This window comes from Homarus americanus, unplaced genomic scaffold, assembly GCF_018991925.1.
Source record: "Homarus americanus isolate GMGI-L3 unplaced genomic scaffold, GMGI_Hamer_2.0 scaffold8148, whole genome shotgun sequence".
Classification (NCBI taxonomy): Eukaryota; Metazoa; Arthropoda; class Malacostraca; order Decapoda; family Nephropidae; genus Homarus; species Homarus americanus.
The window spans coordinates 896,716-909,550 of NW_024721643.1; the positions used below are offsets into that span (position 1 = coordinate 896,716).

Consider the following 12,835-nt stretch of genomic DNA (forward strand, 5'->3'; position numbering starts at 1 on the left):
AATGACCCCCAGGTAACATTAGGGTGGTTAACTTTCAGGTGAAATAAGCTAGAGTACCTAATCTTCGAGTACCGTAATCTCATGCCCCCTTCCCCCACCATATACCTGCACTGTATACCTCTGCTGCCAAAAAACTTACTAGAGGTTTTTCTGTCTCCTTTATCTCTCTGGTACCATTATCTTCTTCACCTGAGTCATCGTTAGTTTTAAGACTGCAAAGAAAAATATTACATGAGTCACCAGCATATTGATAAACAACCTATAGTACAGTACTAATATTTCAGCCATTATAAGAACTGGCGATGAAAATTTGGCATTTGGGAACAACAGCAATTGCATATGTTCAATACCTCATAAATTTAGGCGACTTTACAAATACTATCAAAGAATGTGTATCCGATCTGCCCTTTCAACCAAAATGTCTATGTTAATCCACAGTTCACTAACTTCATATGAAAATCTTTGTATTATACAGCACTTTGACTTCTGAATCTGCAACACTGGTTTTATAGAAAAGAGTATTGAAAAGGAATCAACAAAATTTTTCACTCGTGCATTACCTCAACTCCAAAATCCCATAGTTGACAAGTGCAAGAAAACTGCGGTTACCACATTCTTAAAAAAAAAAAAAAATTCTGAAGACAAAGCATCATTGACCATGCCAGCCTCAAAGACACTACTGTTTGGGATTTACCGAGCCAACATAACCTGTCCGGGGCTATATGTAGGACTATCCGGCACCTAACTCAAAAATGCTCTATACAGGACCACCATGATACACGAGATAACATGACAGTCCTTACCTTATCTAACCTACTTAACTTAAATCTAAGACTGGTAGGTTAGTTTGGTTCATCTATCTGAAATATATTCAGGGTTTAAACTGCCAAACTAATTTAAGAAAAAACGCAAATCTTTGTCATTTTTATGAACATTCTTAATGAAAGAAAGAATTTAACATCACAGATACAAAAAATTTACAGATTATGTTGCAAAAGAAGGCAAGTTAAGGATAAGGTAATGTATGAGAACACTGATACCACCAGCAGGAGTTGTTAAATTTCTTTCATTATTTCCACAGATGTTCTTCTCATTATAATAAGTATTTTAAAAGAGGCGACATTTACTATAACCTAATAAAACCTGACCTATCCAACCAAAGAAACCTACTTAACTTCCTAGCCAGGGGGGACGCATATTAACCAGAAAGTACTTATTTTTGTATCTGGTACCAATGAAAGCAACTTTGTTGAAGTTTCATGGTATAATGTTAAATTTTTTGTGGGCGTGAAAGTACGCTCATGTTTTACCCCGCAATTTCCCTTCAAGCCCTGCCCAATACAAATGATTTGGAATCACAGAGAAAACTAAAATGTAAATTATTTTATAATTAAAATAAAACAAAATCAAACGACTCCTTCTGGTGGCAGCAGTTTCTTAATATATTACCGAAAATAACTATCAGCTTACACGGTCATTTTTGACGAGATACCTGCTGCTGATTTTTCATGGAAAATTATTTTAAAACGCTGCAATTTCACTGTGTTTTGCAGTGGACACTGTCGTAGTTTGGGCAAATGTGTTCAAAGGTGGTTATTTCTAAATCAAACCTAACCTAACCTAATCTTAGTTGATAAGAAAAAAAAAGCGGCAGAAGCGTTACTGGAAGATCACACCAACCTAACCAAAGAAACCTACCTAACTGCCTAGCCATGAGCCTTCGTCCCCCTGACCCCCAGCATATTAAACAGAAAGAACTTACTATTATTTGATGTAATTTTACGTTGATTGGGGCACCTTACCGATTTATTGCTGTGCAAGACAAAGTATTGCCGCTAATGCAAGCCTTGGGGCCTAATGATCTACCAAACGAGGCAGTTGCCCAATAAAGAAATATCATAACAGAACTCACAGATGAAAATATAGTAAAGAAAAGAAACATCAAAACAAATAACGAGACAGAGTAGCGGCTGCAAAGTCGTAAATAATGACACTTTAATTTGTTGAAGATGAAGAAGATTGCCAAATAAATCTAACATCTTAGGAAAAATATCAACTTGAGACCTCTACATCTCTCACACAAACACCAGTATATACACACAAGGTACTCGAGTCAAAATTAAAAAAAAACGGTGACATTTAAGATAACTGTAAATTACAAATAAATAAAAAAAGTATTTAATGCAGAAAATTTTGAAGACACTATGGCCAACAGGTCGTCACAGTCCTGCCATATGTACCCTTCACTTACGGTTATTTTTAGGTAATATCAAGTTATTCAACACATTATTACTTACGCGTCATATTTGTTAACCATTGTGGACATGCTGGTACTAAAATAAATTATACTATGACAAAAATTCACTTCTGTTGTTCTCAAAACATAACAGCTCAGGGTCACCACACTCACTGGACCAGGGTGCAGGAGTCAGGACTCAAGTGTATATATATTAAACATAATCAATTTACTTTGAATTTGGTAAAAATATGTATCAAAAATATTAGATTTAGTGATTATGTGAAATAAAAGGGATTTCATTGTCATATTTTCCTTCAGACATTAAGTAAATACATGTGCAAATATGACTAACTTTGCATTAAGCAAATTTCTTTCTTTCTTAATAATACATGGTGAGAGGGGAAGTACTTTATTTCACACACTTGAAAGAACATAATTTATTAAAAGGTAAGTGCCAGTAAAAAAAAAATATTGTCTTGATTTTATAAATACTTAGTACAGTGTAAAAATCATAAACCCATATATCCAGATCTCTTATTCAAATGACTTGCAAAACTACAGTAATTATAATTTTCTAAAAGCCATTTGAACAAGAATTATTCCACATATTAAATTTTGGTCAACAGATCCTTAATCAGCATGTTCAGGAGTACCTATACTGAGATTTTTAGCAAAATCTATTTTTTTGCCCAAAATCCTGTAAGGCATAAGACTTACAATTTTTGTCATTTTCGGCCAAAAAAATAGATTTTGTTCAAAATCTCAGTATAGGCCCACCAGTTAAAGAACACTCCGGGCCCTATACTTATTGTACAGGGGCCCTTATGGTTGTGAATATATTATATAATGAAATACTCGGTGTACACTTGAAACAAGGTTATACGCTGGCACGCTGCGCAACAAATTAGTTTCAGTGGGCCCCCAGATACCGGTGAGCCCTAGGCCAATGGCCTACTTGGCCTATTGGTAAATCCGGCCCTGCCATTCTAATGCCAATGTCTTTTCTAACTGTAATTACTCGCCGCCTATAATTTTTCAAGGTCACTTTTTGGTGTTTATGTGTTATTCTGCATGCATGTAGTACTTTACTCAATACATTAAATATAAATTCCAAGAAAGGTTGTTGCTGGCCGAAAATCCTATAAGGCTTACCGTTTCAGAAATAATTTGATCACCGATTTTGTTCAAATTATCAATACGTACAGTACACGTTGATTAATCAGCATGCTGGGGACCCAATAACTGATACAAAACATAAAAGGATTGGTAAAAATAGTCCTAGAATGTTTAGTGTCTCGTGTAAGTACAGGAGACAGCCGTACCCTCACTCTGGACAACTCTCCTCGCATCCAAACTGTACCACCTATCTTATTACGAAGAAGAGAGGCACAGCTACCAGGAGATTATTACTGACACTGCCAACACATATTTTTGTCAGTATTTCATGTTATTAGTTGAGTATTATCTGGTAAATAGCAAAGTAAAATAAAACTGCCATATTGTCCATGTCTTTTATTTTCGTCAGGATAGTTTGGTAATTTTTATTTCCTACTATATATTACCCCAATTTACAAGCTATACAATAGATCGTGTAATTTGTCAGTTATATGAATTAAGTTTTTCTTGAAGATGATTGTGCGAAGAAAACAGTGATTAGTGGATATTGAAGCCATTATTGTCATATTATGTTACCGCAGTGTGTGTGTGTGTGTGTGTCCAGGCAGGGGTTACACATGCACATAATCTCTCACAATCAAGCGTCTTTGTGTTCAGCTGTAAGTGCCACTGTCTCTACCCTTTGTGTTGTGTGAGAAAATGACCAGCGGTATCCAGTGACCCAGTGACCTTACGAGGTTACGAGTGAAAGTTCTGCAAACACAAACATCAAGGGACTCTGTAAACACAAACATCAAGTGGCTCTGTAAACACAAACATCAAGGGACTCTGTAAACACAAACATCAAGGGACTCTGTAAACACAAACATCAAGGGACTCTGTAAACACAAACATCAAGGGACTCTGTAAACACAAACATCAAGGGACTCTGTAAACACAAACATCAAGGGACTCTGTAAATACAAACATCAAGAGAGAGAGAGAGAGAGAGAGAGAGAGAGAGAGAGAGATATGATTGGGCAGACATATATAAAATTGTATACTTATACTGTTTATACACATAGTTTGTATACTTGCACTGTCTATACGAGTTTACTGAATATCTTCTCTGTCTGTCTATCTATCTGTCTATTAACCACCCTGTCGCCTTCAATGGCTTCACTCTTCCATGTCGGTCGGTCTGTTTGTCTGTCCCACACCCACCGACAGTATAAGGGCGACTCCTCAAGGATCAAGGGCCTATAAATTCTGACCTGTAATAAGTGGGTGTCGTGCCCGGCCACTAACACCTGGAGGGGAGGGGGGAAGGGGAGGAGGAGGGGAGGGGGGAGGGGGACGGGTCATGTGCCCTACCTCATCCCACTACCTAATTCATTTTTTTTCACCAGGTGGGGAGAACTACCACCGTCTACCTGGCCACTTTCAGGTCATTTATTATGTGTGTGTGTGATCTACCTTTCACTCCGTCAGACACTTTTGGTAATTTAGGCTATATAATCTCATCCTCTCCCCCTCCCTCCCTCCCTTCTTCTTCTCTCCCTCCCTCCTCCCTGGACAATAAAGTTCACCACAGAATAACAAAGAACAGACCAACCACTCGAATAGTAAGGACAATAAAGTTCACCACAGAATAACAAAGAACAGACCAACCACTCGAATAGTAAGCTGATAGGTGGTGAAAGGAGTGATTTGATTCATAACCTAACCTAACCAAACTCCTTCCATGCAGCGATAGGGTGGTTTACCTTCATGTCATCCGGTTATCTAAAATTGTATTCCCAAACACTAACAATTGGAAAAAAAACTGAGAATATGAGTTAAGTAAATATTAACCGTTATAAACACAAGGGTATAACTAAGACCAGATAGATTTTAAAACACCATAATAAAGGTTCTATCAATCATGGTAAAAATTATGTTTATACACAAGGTTCCTGTAGTAAAAGGTTCTCAAGTCCGCGTTTTTGTATTCATATATATGTACGCTTTTCCCCTCTTGAACAATCTCCAATAGACTTCGATTATAATGATGTCGTAGTGATAAATGGAAGACAATTATAGGCGTGAATAGTGAGGTACGCGGCACCTTATCAAGATATTGAACACCACCTTCCCATTAACACGTCATGGCGTATCGAATAAATCCCATAATCGTATACATTTATGGTCCCTTTACCCGAGGCGGTCATGCATATCACCGGGCAGTAAAGTATATTTTTAATTGATATCTAATATTATCTCCTCACGCTTATTCTTTATGAGTGACGCAACGTATTTTTTAAAGGTCGCGTCCGTCCTGCCGTGTTAGAGAGGAGAGAGAGAGAGACGAGATCTTGACCTCCTGACACACTATCGTCATGACCCCTCATACACCATCCTTATCATCAACAAACTCTCGTGCAGTGTTTTCCCACATTTCCTATTTTTTCCTCTACAGATGGAATTACATTGAAAAAATATTCAGTTAACTCAGGGATTAATATTCCAAATTTTTGTTGGTCAACGAATGCAATATTTGTAAACAAGACTGTCAGGCGGCGAGCGAATGGGGACAAATGAAAACAGATTTGACGGGAAAATTCACGGCTTTTGTACGTGACACTTTGTGAGTATAAAAGACTAGGAGTGAGGAGGATGGCCACCAGAGGCCCTCCTACGCTCCTTCAAGTCACATCATTCACTCGTACTCAAAATGAAGGCTGTGAGTATATGTGAAAAAGAGTTTGTCGTCATCTATTGTGATGTTTATATTCCGAGTTGGTTGACCAAATCGCATGTTGTATTTCTTATGACACGTAATATTCATCCTCCATAAGCACACAAGATAACACTGTTTTCTTCCAGATGATGTTAGTAGTGGTGGTGAGTGTGGTAGGCCGCCCACACACGGTACCAGGATACCCAAGAATGGACCCACTACAGAACTACAAAATGCCCTCAAAAGACTATACAATTGGGGCACCTGTAGTGGGTAAAGGGGCGTCACTACAAAAGTCTGTGATGCACTCCCACGACCCCTTCCCCAGCACTAGTACCACGCCCGTGTCAATTTTGGTAGATGAGAGGGAACCTGTTATCAACGGTGCCTACTCCTTCAGGTAAGTTCTGGTTATCTTACTCCTTCGGGTAGGTACTGGCAGGTAGCGATCTTTCTCCACTGTACATTTTCCCTCCCCTTGTTCAACATACTCTTGAAACTTAAGTCATAAAAAAATAGTGAACGAGTTTACATGTCAGTTTGTATTCCAGTAGGTGGGTGTAAAGGTCAGCCCTCACCTGCTGACATTTATTACTAGGTACTTAACACCTGTCAACGTGACCTGTGTACACGCTGTCATCGCCAGTGTGGTGTCAGTAGCAGTGACCCAAACAGAAGTACATCACATGAATTTTGTTTTACCATGTGTGTGTGTGTGTGTGTGTGTGTGTGTGTGTGTTAAATGTTATAATCGGTGTTGCATAGGTGTGGCGCTGTTGATATGTGTGGGAGGTGAACGACTGTGGTATGTGTTGCTTCTGTCAGGCTGTCTGTCTATTCTCTCTCTCGTCTTTCTCTCCTTCTCTTCCTCAAATCACCACTTAAAGTAGGTCCTGAGAATGCTAATAGTGAAGTAATTAATCTACGTTCAATCTTTAAATTATAATGACATAGCTGTGTCGGATGTGCTTATGTTTTAGAATAAATCATAATCGATGTAAAAGACAAGAGGATTGGTGTTTGATGCCCTTTTGTTTATTAGTTCAAGTCGTAGAATGTTTGTGTTTGATGTGTTTTTGTTTCTGGGTTCATAAGATTATATAAATGGATTAATATACAGTATGTATTTGATGCGTTTTTGTTTTGGAATCTATAAGTAACTGAATGTTTGTGTAGGGTGGAACAGGGTGACGGGATCAAGCGCTGGGAGACCTCTGCACCTCAGGGCCTCCAGGCACTAAACCACATAACTGGGGGATACATGTAAGTACCTCTCGCTTCCCTCTCACAACTGGAGGACACATTACCTCTCGCTTCCCTCTCACAATTGGAGATGAAATATTTTTTTGAGAGATTCCTTTTAAATAAATCATTATATACTTGTATAAGTTTAATAATTAAAGGTATGTGGGTTAACACGTGTACTGTACAGGTTCAGCCACCCTGACGGGACGCCTCATCTCCTGACCTACACTGCCGGGGTGGGCGGGTTCAGACCCATGTCCTCCTTGTTACCCACGCCACACCCACTCCAGCCCTGGCATATACAACAGGTGAGTCTCTTAGATTCTAATGCCAACGATCTATGACCCACACTCATGATACGCTCACTAACCATGACCTATGATACACCCACGACCCATGACCCACACCCATAACACGCCCACGAGCCTTGACCCATGACATACCCACGCCCCACTCACTCCAGCCTTGATGTATAGAACAGGACGTCCTCTGGTCCTTATTTCCACAGCTTACGACCTCTGACACTCCCCTGTCTAAACGTTTCTGGGTAGTTTGGGAACTATCGTGGCTGGCGATGTTGCTGTGGCTCCGGCTACTGGTGGGGGTACAGTACATAGTGTGTGTGTGTGTGTGTGTGTGTGAATACTATGCATTAATTGACTGTTCACTGACAGATAAAGTTCGCTGAAGAGCAGAAGAGAATGAAGGCTGCTGAAGCTGCTGCTGCTACTGCACAATCAGCTGCAAAGGGGAAAGCTATCAAAAGGGACGGAACAGCTGCGGAGGGTGAAACGGTTATGATAGAAAAGAAAACAGCTGTGTCTAAGGGAACAGCTGTAAAGGGTGAAGCAGCTGTGATAGAAGGTGAAACAGCTATGATAAAAGGTGAAACAGCTGTGACTAAAGGAACAGCTGTAGAAGATGAAGCAGCTGTGGCAGAAGATGAAACAGCTATGATAGAAGGTGAAACAGCTGTGGCTCAGGGAACAGCTGTGATAGATAATGAAACAGCTGTGACTAAAGGAACAGTTGTGGCAGAAGGTGAAACAGCTGTGACTAAAGGAACAGCTGCAGAAGATGAAACAGCTGTGGCAGAAGATGAAACAGCTATGCTAGAAGATGAAGCTGTGACTAAGGAAACAGCTGTGACTAAGGGAACAGCTGTGGCAGAAGATGAAACAGCTGTGACTAAGGAAACAGCTGTGACTAAGGGAACAGCTGTGGCAGAAGATGAAACAGCTGTGACTAAGGGAACAGCTGTGGCAGAAGATGAAACAGCTGTAACTAAGGGAACAGCTGTGGCAGAAGATGAAACAGCTGTGACTAAGGGAACAGCTGTGGCAGAAGATGAAACAGCTGTAAAGGGTGAAACAACTGTGGCAGAAGATGAAACAGCTGTGACTAAGAGAACAGCTGTAGAAGATGAAACAGTTGTGACTAAGGGAACAGCTGTGTCTAAGGAAACAGCTGTGTCTAAGGAAACAGCTGTGTCTAAGGAAACAGCTGTGTCTAAGGAAACAGCTGTGTCTAAGGAAACAGCTGTGATATGATAGAAGATGAAGCAGCTGTGACGAAAGGAACAGCTGTAAAGGGTGAAACAGCTGTGTCTTGTGAAAGGAAACAGCTGTAGGTAGCTAAGCCATGATAACTTGATGAAAGGAACAGCTGTAAAGGGTGAAACAGCTATGATAGAAGATGAAACAACTGTTACAAAAGAAACAATTGCGACAGGTGAAACAGCTGTGACAGATGAAACACCTGCGATAGATGAAACAGCAACAGTTGAAGGTGAAACGGCTGTAACAGAAGAAATAATGCCAAAGATGAAACACCTATGACAAGATGAAACAGCTGACACATGAATGAAACAAAAGCCTTCAATCGTGTGGGCCTTAACTATGGATTTTCTTTAATAAAACGTAATATTTTCTTTCTTATATCTTATTATCCTGAATTTATATTACAGGTGTAGATACAAGTACAGGTGTAGATACAAGTACAGGTGTAGATACAAGTACAGGTGTAGACACAAGTACAGGTGTAGACACAAGTACAGGTGTAGGATTTTGAGTAGGCGCTGGGTTTGATAATTTTTTTTTTTACGTACGAAATGGCATTACACTCGCCACAAAAGTAATCGAACGCTCTAAGGGTTAAACAATATGACGAAGCGAACGAGATATCTGAACATTGCTCTCTGGGTTAGTTTTATCGCCTGTTAATACAATAAAGATGAGCAACATATATTATTACGAAATACTGAGTTACTTCGCAACCAGGCCTACCAACCATTCCGAGATGACACGAGCCATAGTGCTTATTCTGAAATCTGTCGTGTCCAGCTGTTTGAGAACTTTTGGTGAGTGTACATTATTTGTAGATACAAGTACAGGTGTAGATACAAGTACAGGTGTAGATACAAGTACAGGTGTATACAGGTGTAGACACAAGTACAGGTGTAGGATTTTGAGTAGGCGCTGGGTTTGATAATTTTTTTTTTTTACGTACGAAATGGCATTACACTCGCCACAAAAGTAATCGAACGCTCTAAGGGTTAAACAATATGACGAAGCGAACGAGATATCTGAACATTGCTCTCTGGGTTAGTTTTATCGCCTGTTAATACAATAAAGATGAGCAACATATATTATTACGAAATACTGAGTTACTTCGCAACCAGGCCTACCAACCATTCCGAGATGACACGAGCCATAGTGCTTATTCTGAAATCTGTCGTGTCCAGCTGTTTGAGAACCTTTGGTGAGTGTACATTATTTTATATTTGAAATGTGTACATTGTATATCATCACTCTGTACAACTGTACATTATGTATATACCTGCACTACGTACATTGTATACATGTACTGTCTCTGTACTTTGCCAACCTAGAATGTCAATGTACTTTATTATGTACTGTATACCATATACCTGTATTGCCTATTACACGGTTATTCAACGTAAACTTGTATATATGACGATTTTATTGAATAAAAATTCATATATATATATATATATATATATATATATATATATATATATATATATATATATATATATCAATCAATCTATATACCCTGTGGCACCGAGTATGACCTCGTTCAATAACAGACTTGACCAACACCCTGCACAGGTATATATATATTCTGAAGCCAGTACATGCCAACAGTGTGCAACAGAGACTTGACCAACCGCCCAACTAGCTACAGCACTGATCAGTGATCAAAAGGATAAGCAACAAAATATTACACATTACCAGTAGGCCCCAAGGAATGTAAAAACAAAATATACAAGTTTATCCCTCGATGCTGTATTCTCCGCGAATGATAGAAAATGATCTTTCGAGAGAGCCTTTTATAGGGTAACTCTACCAATTCTCTTACTCTGAATTTTATTTAATTTGTATTTATCTTTCATCACTTATCAGCTTACTAGCCGTTATAATGATTGGTATATCCACCCAGCGTTAGTACAGGAGGAAACTGGAGTACCTGGAGAAAACCTGCAATGTTTGGTAGTGAGGGACACACACTGGATAACGACCTTCTCGCGTGTCCGGGTCATACAGGACACCTACCCTTGACAATATAAATTTAAGATTAGTTAAGCCATTAGTAGTTTCAGTAATACCGACATGGAACAACACTTTGGTCATCTGAGTTCAAATTATATAGAGATGAACAATGAACAATACCGACACTACCGTTGTTGGACTAGTGTGTTATTAACATTCTTACGAGCTTAAAGACCATAGTTGTTGAAGTGCACTAATAACAACACTAATCGCTTAGTCATCTGGGATTTTCAGCACGATATTATTTTGTCCGTTTTTCGCCTTGACCTTTAAAGGAGTTGGTTGTGGTCCTGAGTGTGTAGGTGTGGTCAAGTGTGGTCCTGAGAGTGTAGGTGTGGTCAAGTGTGGTCCTGAGAGTGTAGGTGTGGTCAAGTGTGGTCCTGAGAGTGTAGGTGTGGTCAAATGTGGTCCTGAGAGTGTAGGTGTGGTCAAGTGTGGTCCTGAGAGTGTAGGTGTGGGTCAAGTGTGGTCCTGAGAGTGTAGGTGTGGTCAAGTGTGGTCCTGAGGTGTGGGGTGTGGTCAAGTGTGGTCCTGAGAGTGTGGGGTGTGGTCAAGTGTGGTCCTGAGAGTGTAGGTGTGGTCAAGTGTGGTCCTGAGAGTGTAGGTGTGGTCAAGTGTGGTCCTGAGAGTGTAGGTGTGGGTGTGGTCCTGAGTGTGTAGGTGTGGTCAAGTGTGGTCCTGAGAGTGTAGGTGTGGTCAAGTGTGGTCCTGAGAGTGTAGGTGTGGTCAAGTGTGGTCCTGAGAGTGTAGGTGTGGTCAAATGTGGTCCTGAGAGTGTAGGTGTGGTCAAGTGTGGTCCTGAGAGTGCAGGTGTGGTCATCAGAGTGTAGGTGTGGCCAGGTGCATCAGAGACCGACTAAGATGACTCCGGATCTACTCTATACCATCTAACAACCCTTCAGACGTGTGATACGCCGCTTTACTGTTGGTACTACCCAGGTGCATCCTCTTACACTTCAAGACACTGAATTTTAACAGCCATTCCTTCGACTACTCCTGAGGCTGACAAAAAAATCTTTCTGTAGCTCTTCACAGTCTGTTCGGTTCTTAATTTCCATGAATAACTTGGTATCGTCCGCTAACATTTGTATGGAAGATGTGAGGTTAGATTAGGTGAGGTTGGGTTCGTGTAGGTAAGGTTATGTTAGGTTAGCTTGGGGTAGATTAGATTAGATTAGGTTAGGGCCACCTGGCGGCACACACCCGAGTCTCATATCACCTGCGATAACTAGAGTGAATCTCACATAAGAATAAAAGTTGAAGAATATCAACATTATGGTGAGTTGTGTGACGAAATAGAAGTGGTCAGGTGAGGGGGTCGCCAGGGCCAGGTAGGAAGGGTCACCAGGGGCAGGTAGGAAGGGTCGCCAGGGCCAAGTAGGGAGGGCAGTCACACTCGAGTTTTACGGCCACCTGTATAAGGTGTTATGGCCTGGTACCCCGCTATTACCACGCGGCTCCTTCGCTGCATTGGTGCACATTATATCTTGTCACAGCGGGAGGTTAGGTTAGGTTGGGCACCAGTGTAGATTATGTGTGGTGGAGCAGTAGTTCTCTCTCTCTCTCTCACTCTCTCTCTCTCTCTCTCTCGTGCCTCAATTGGCCATTATGTTAACACGCACCGCACTATCTCCCAGTAATGGGTGGCGGCCACACCTCACCTGAAGGATTAATAGGTCACAGATTCTACCTTGATCTGGTAATTATGGTCCATGAATTTTTAATGTGAATAATCGCGGTGATCTGACGAGGGTGCGCACCCTGCCTCCTGATCATCATCCACCATTATCACATTATGGTCTTCAACAACTGTACTTACCAGATCACAATTGTAGCGGATTCAACTTTGGAGCTCTTATTAATGTGTTGTTATGCTGGTATCAGTTACTAATGGTCCTATCTGACTTCCTTGGTGTTACGGGATAGCCATAATTATTTGGTGGCGTTAAGTTCAATATTGACGGA

The 12,835-nt window shown here is 40.5% G+C and overlaps 1 protein-coding gene across 8 annotated transcripts in view; it reads right to left on the reverse strand.

Annotated features, from left to right (window-relative positions):
• LOC121861785 (eukaryotic translation initiation factor 4E type 2-like) overlaps positions 1-12,835 on the reverse strand; it is a 56,649-nt gene that overhangs the window by 26,294 nt on the left and 17,520 nt on the right. For 7 of the 8 annotated variants that reach the window (XR_006088093.1, XR_006088092.1, XM_042359692.1 and 4 more), the window contains exon 3: positions 140-212. Coding sequence is in view for 6 of the 8 variants with exons in the window: in XM_042359692.1 (XP_042215626.1) it covers positions 140-212 (73 nt within the window). In the remaining 2 variants the exon portion in view is untranslated. Of the gene's footprint in view, positions 1-139; positions 213-2,297; positions 2,425-12,835 lie in introns of those variants that run through there. The other variant, XM_042359696.1, reaches the window with a different exon arrangement.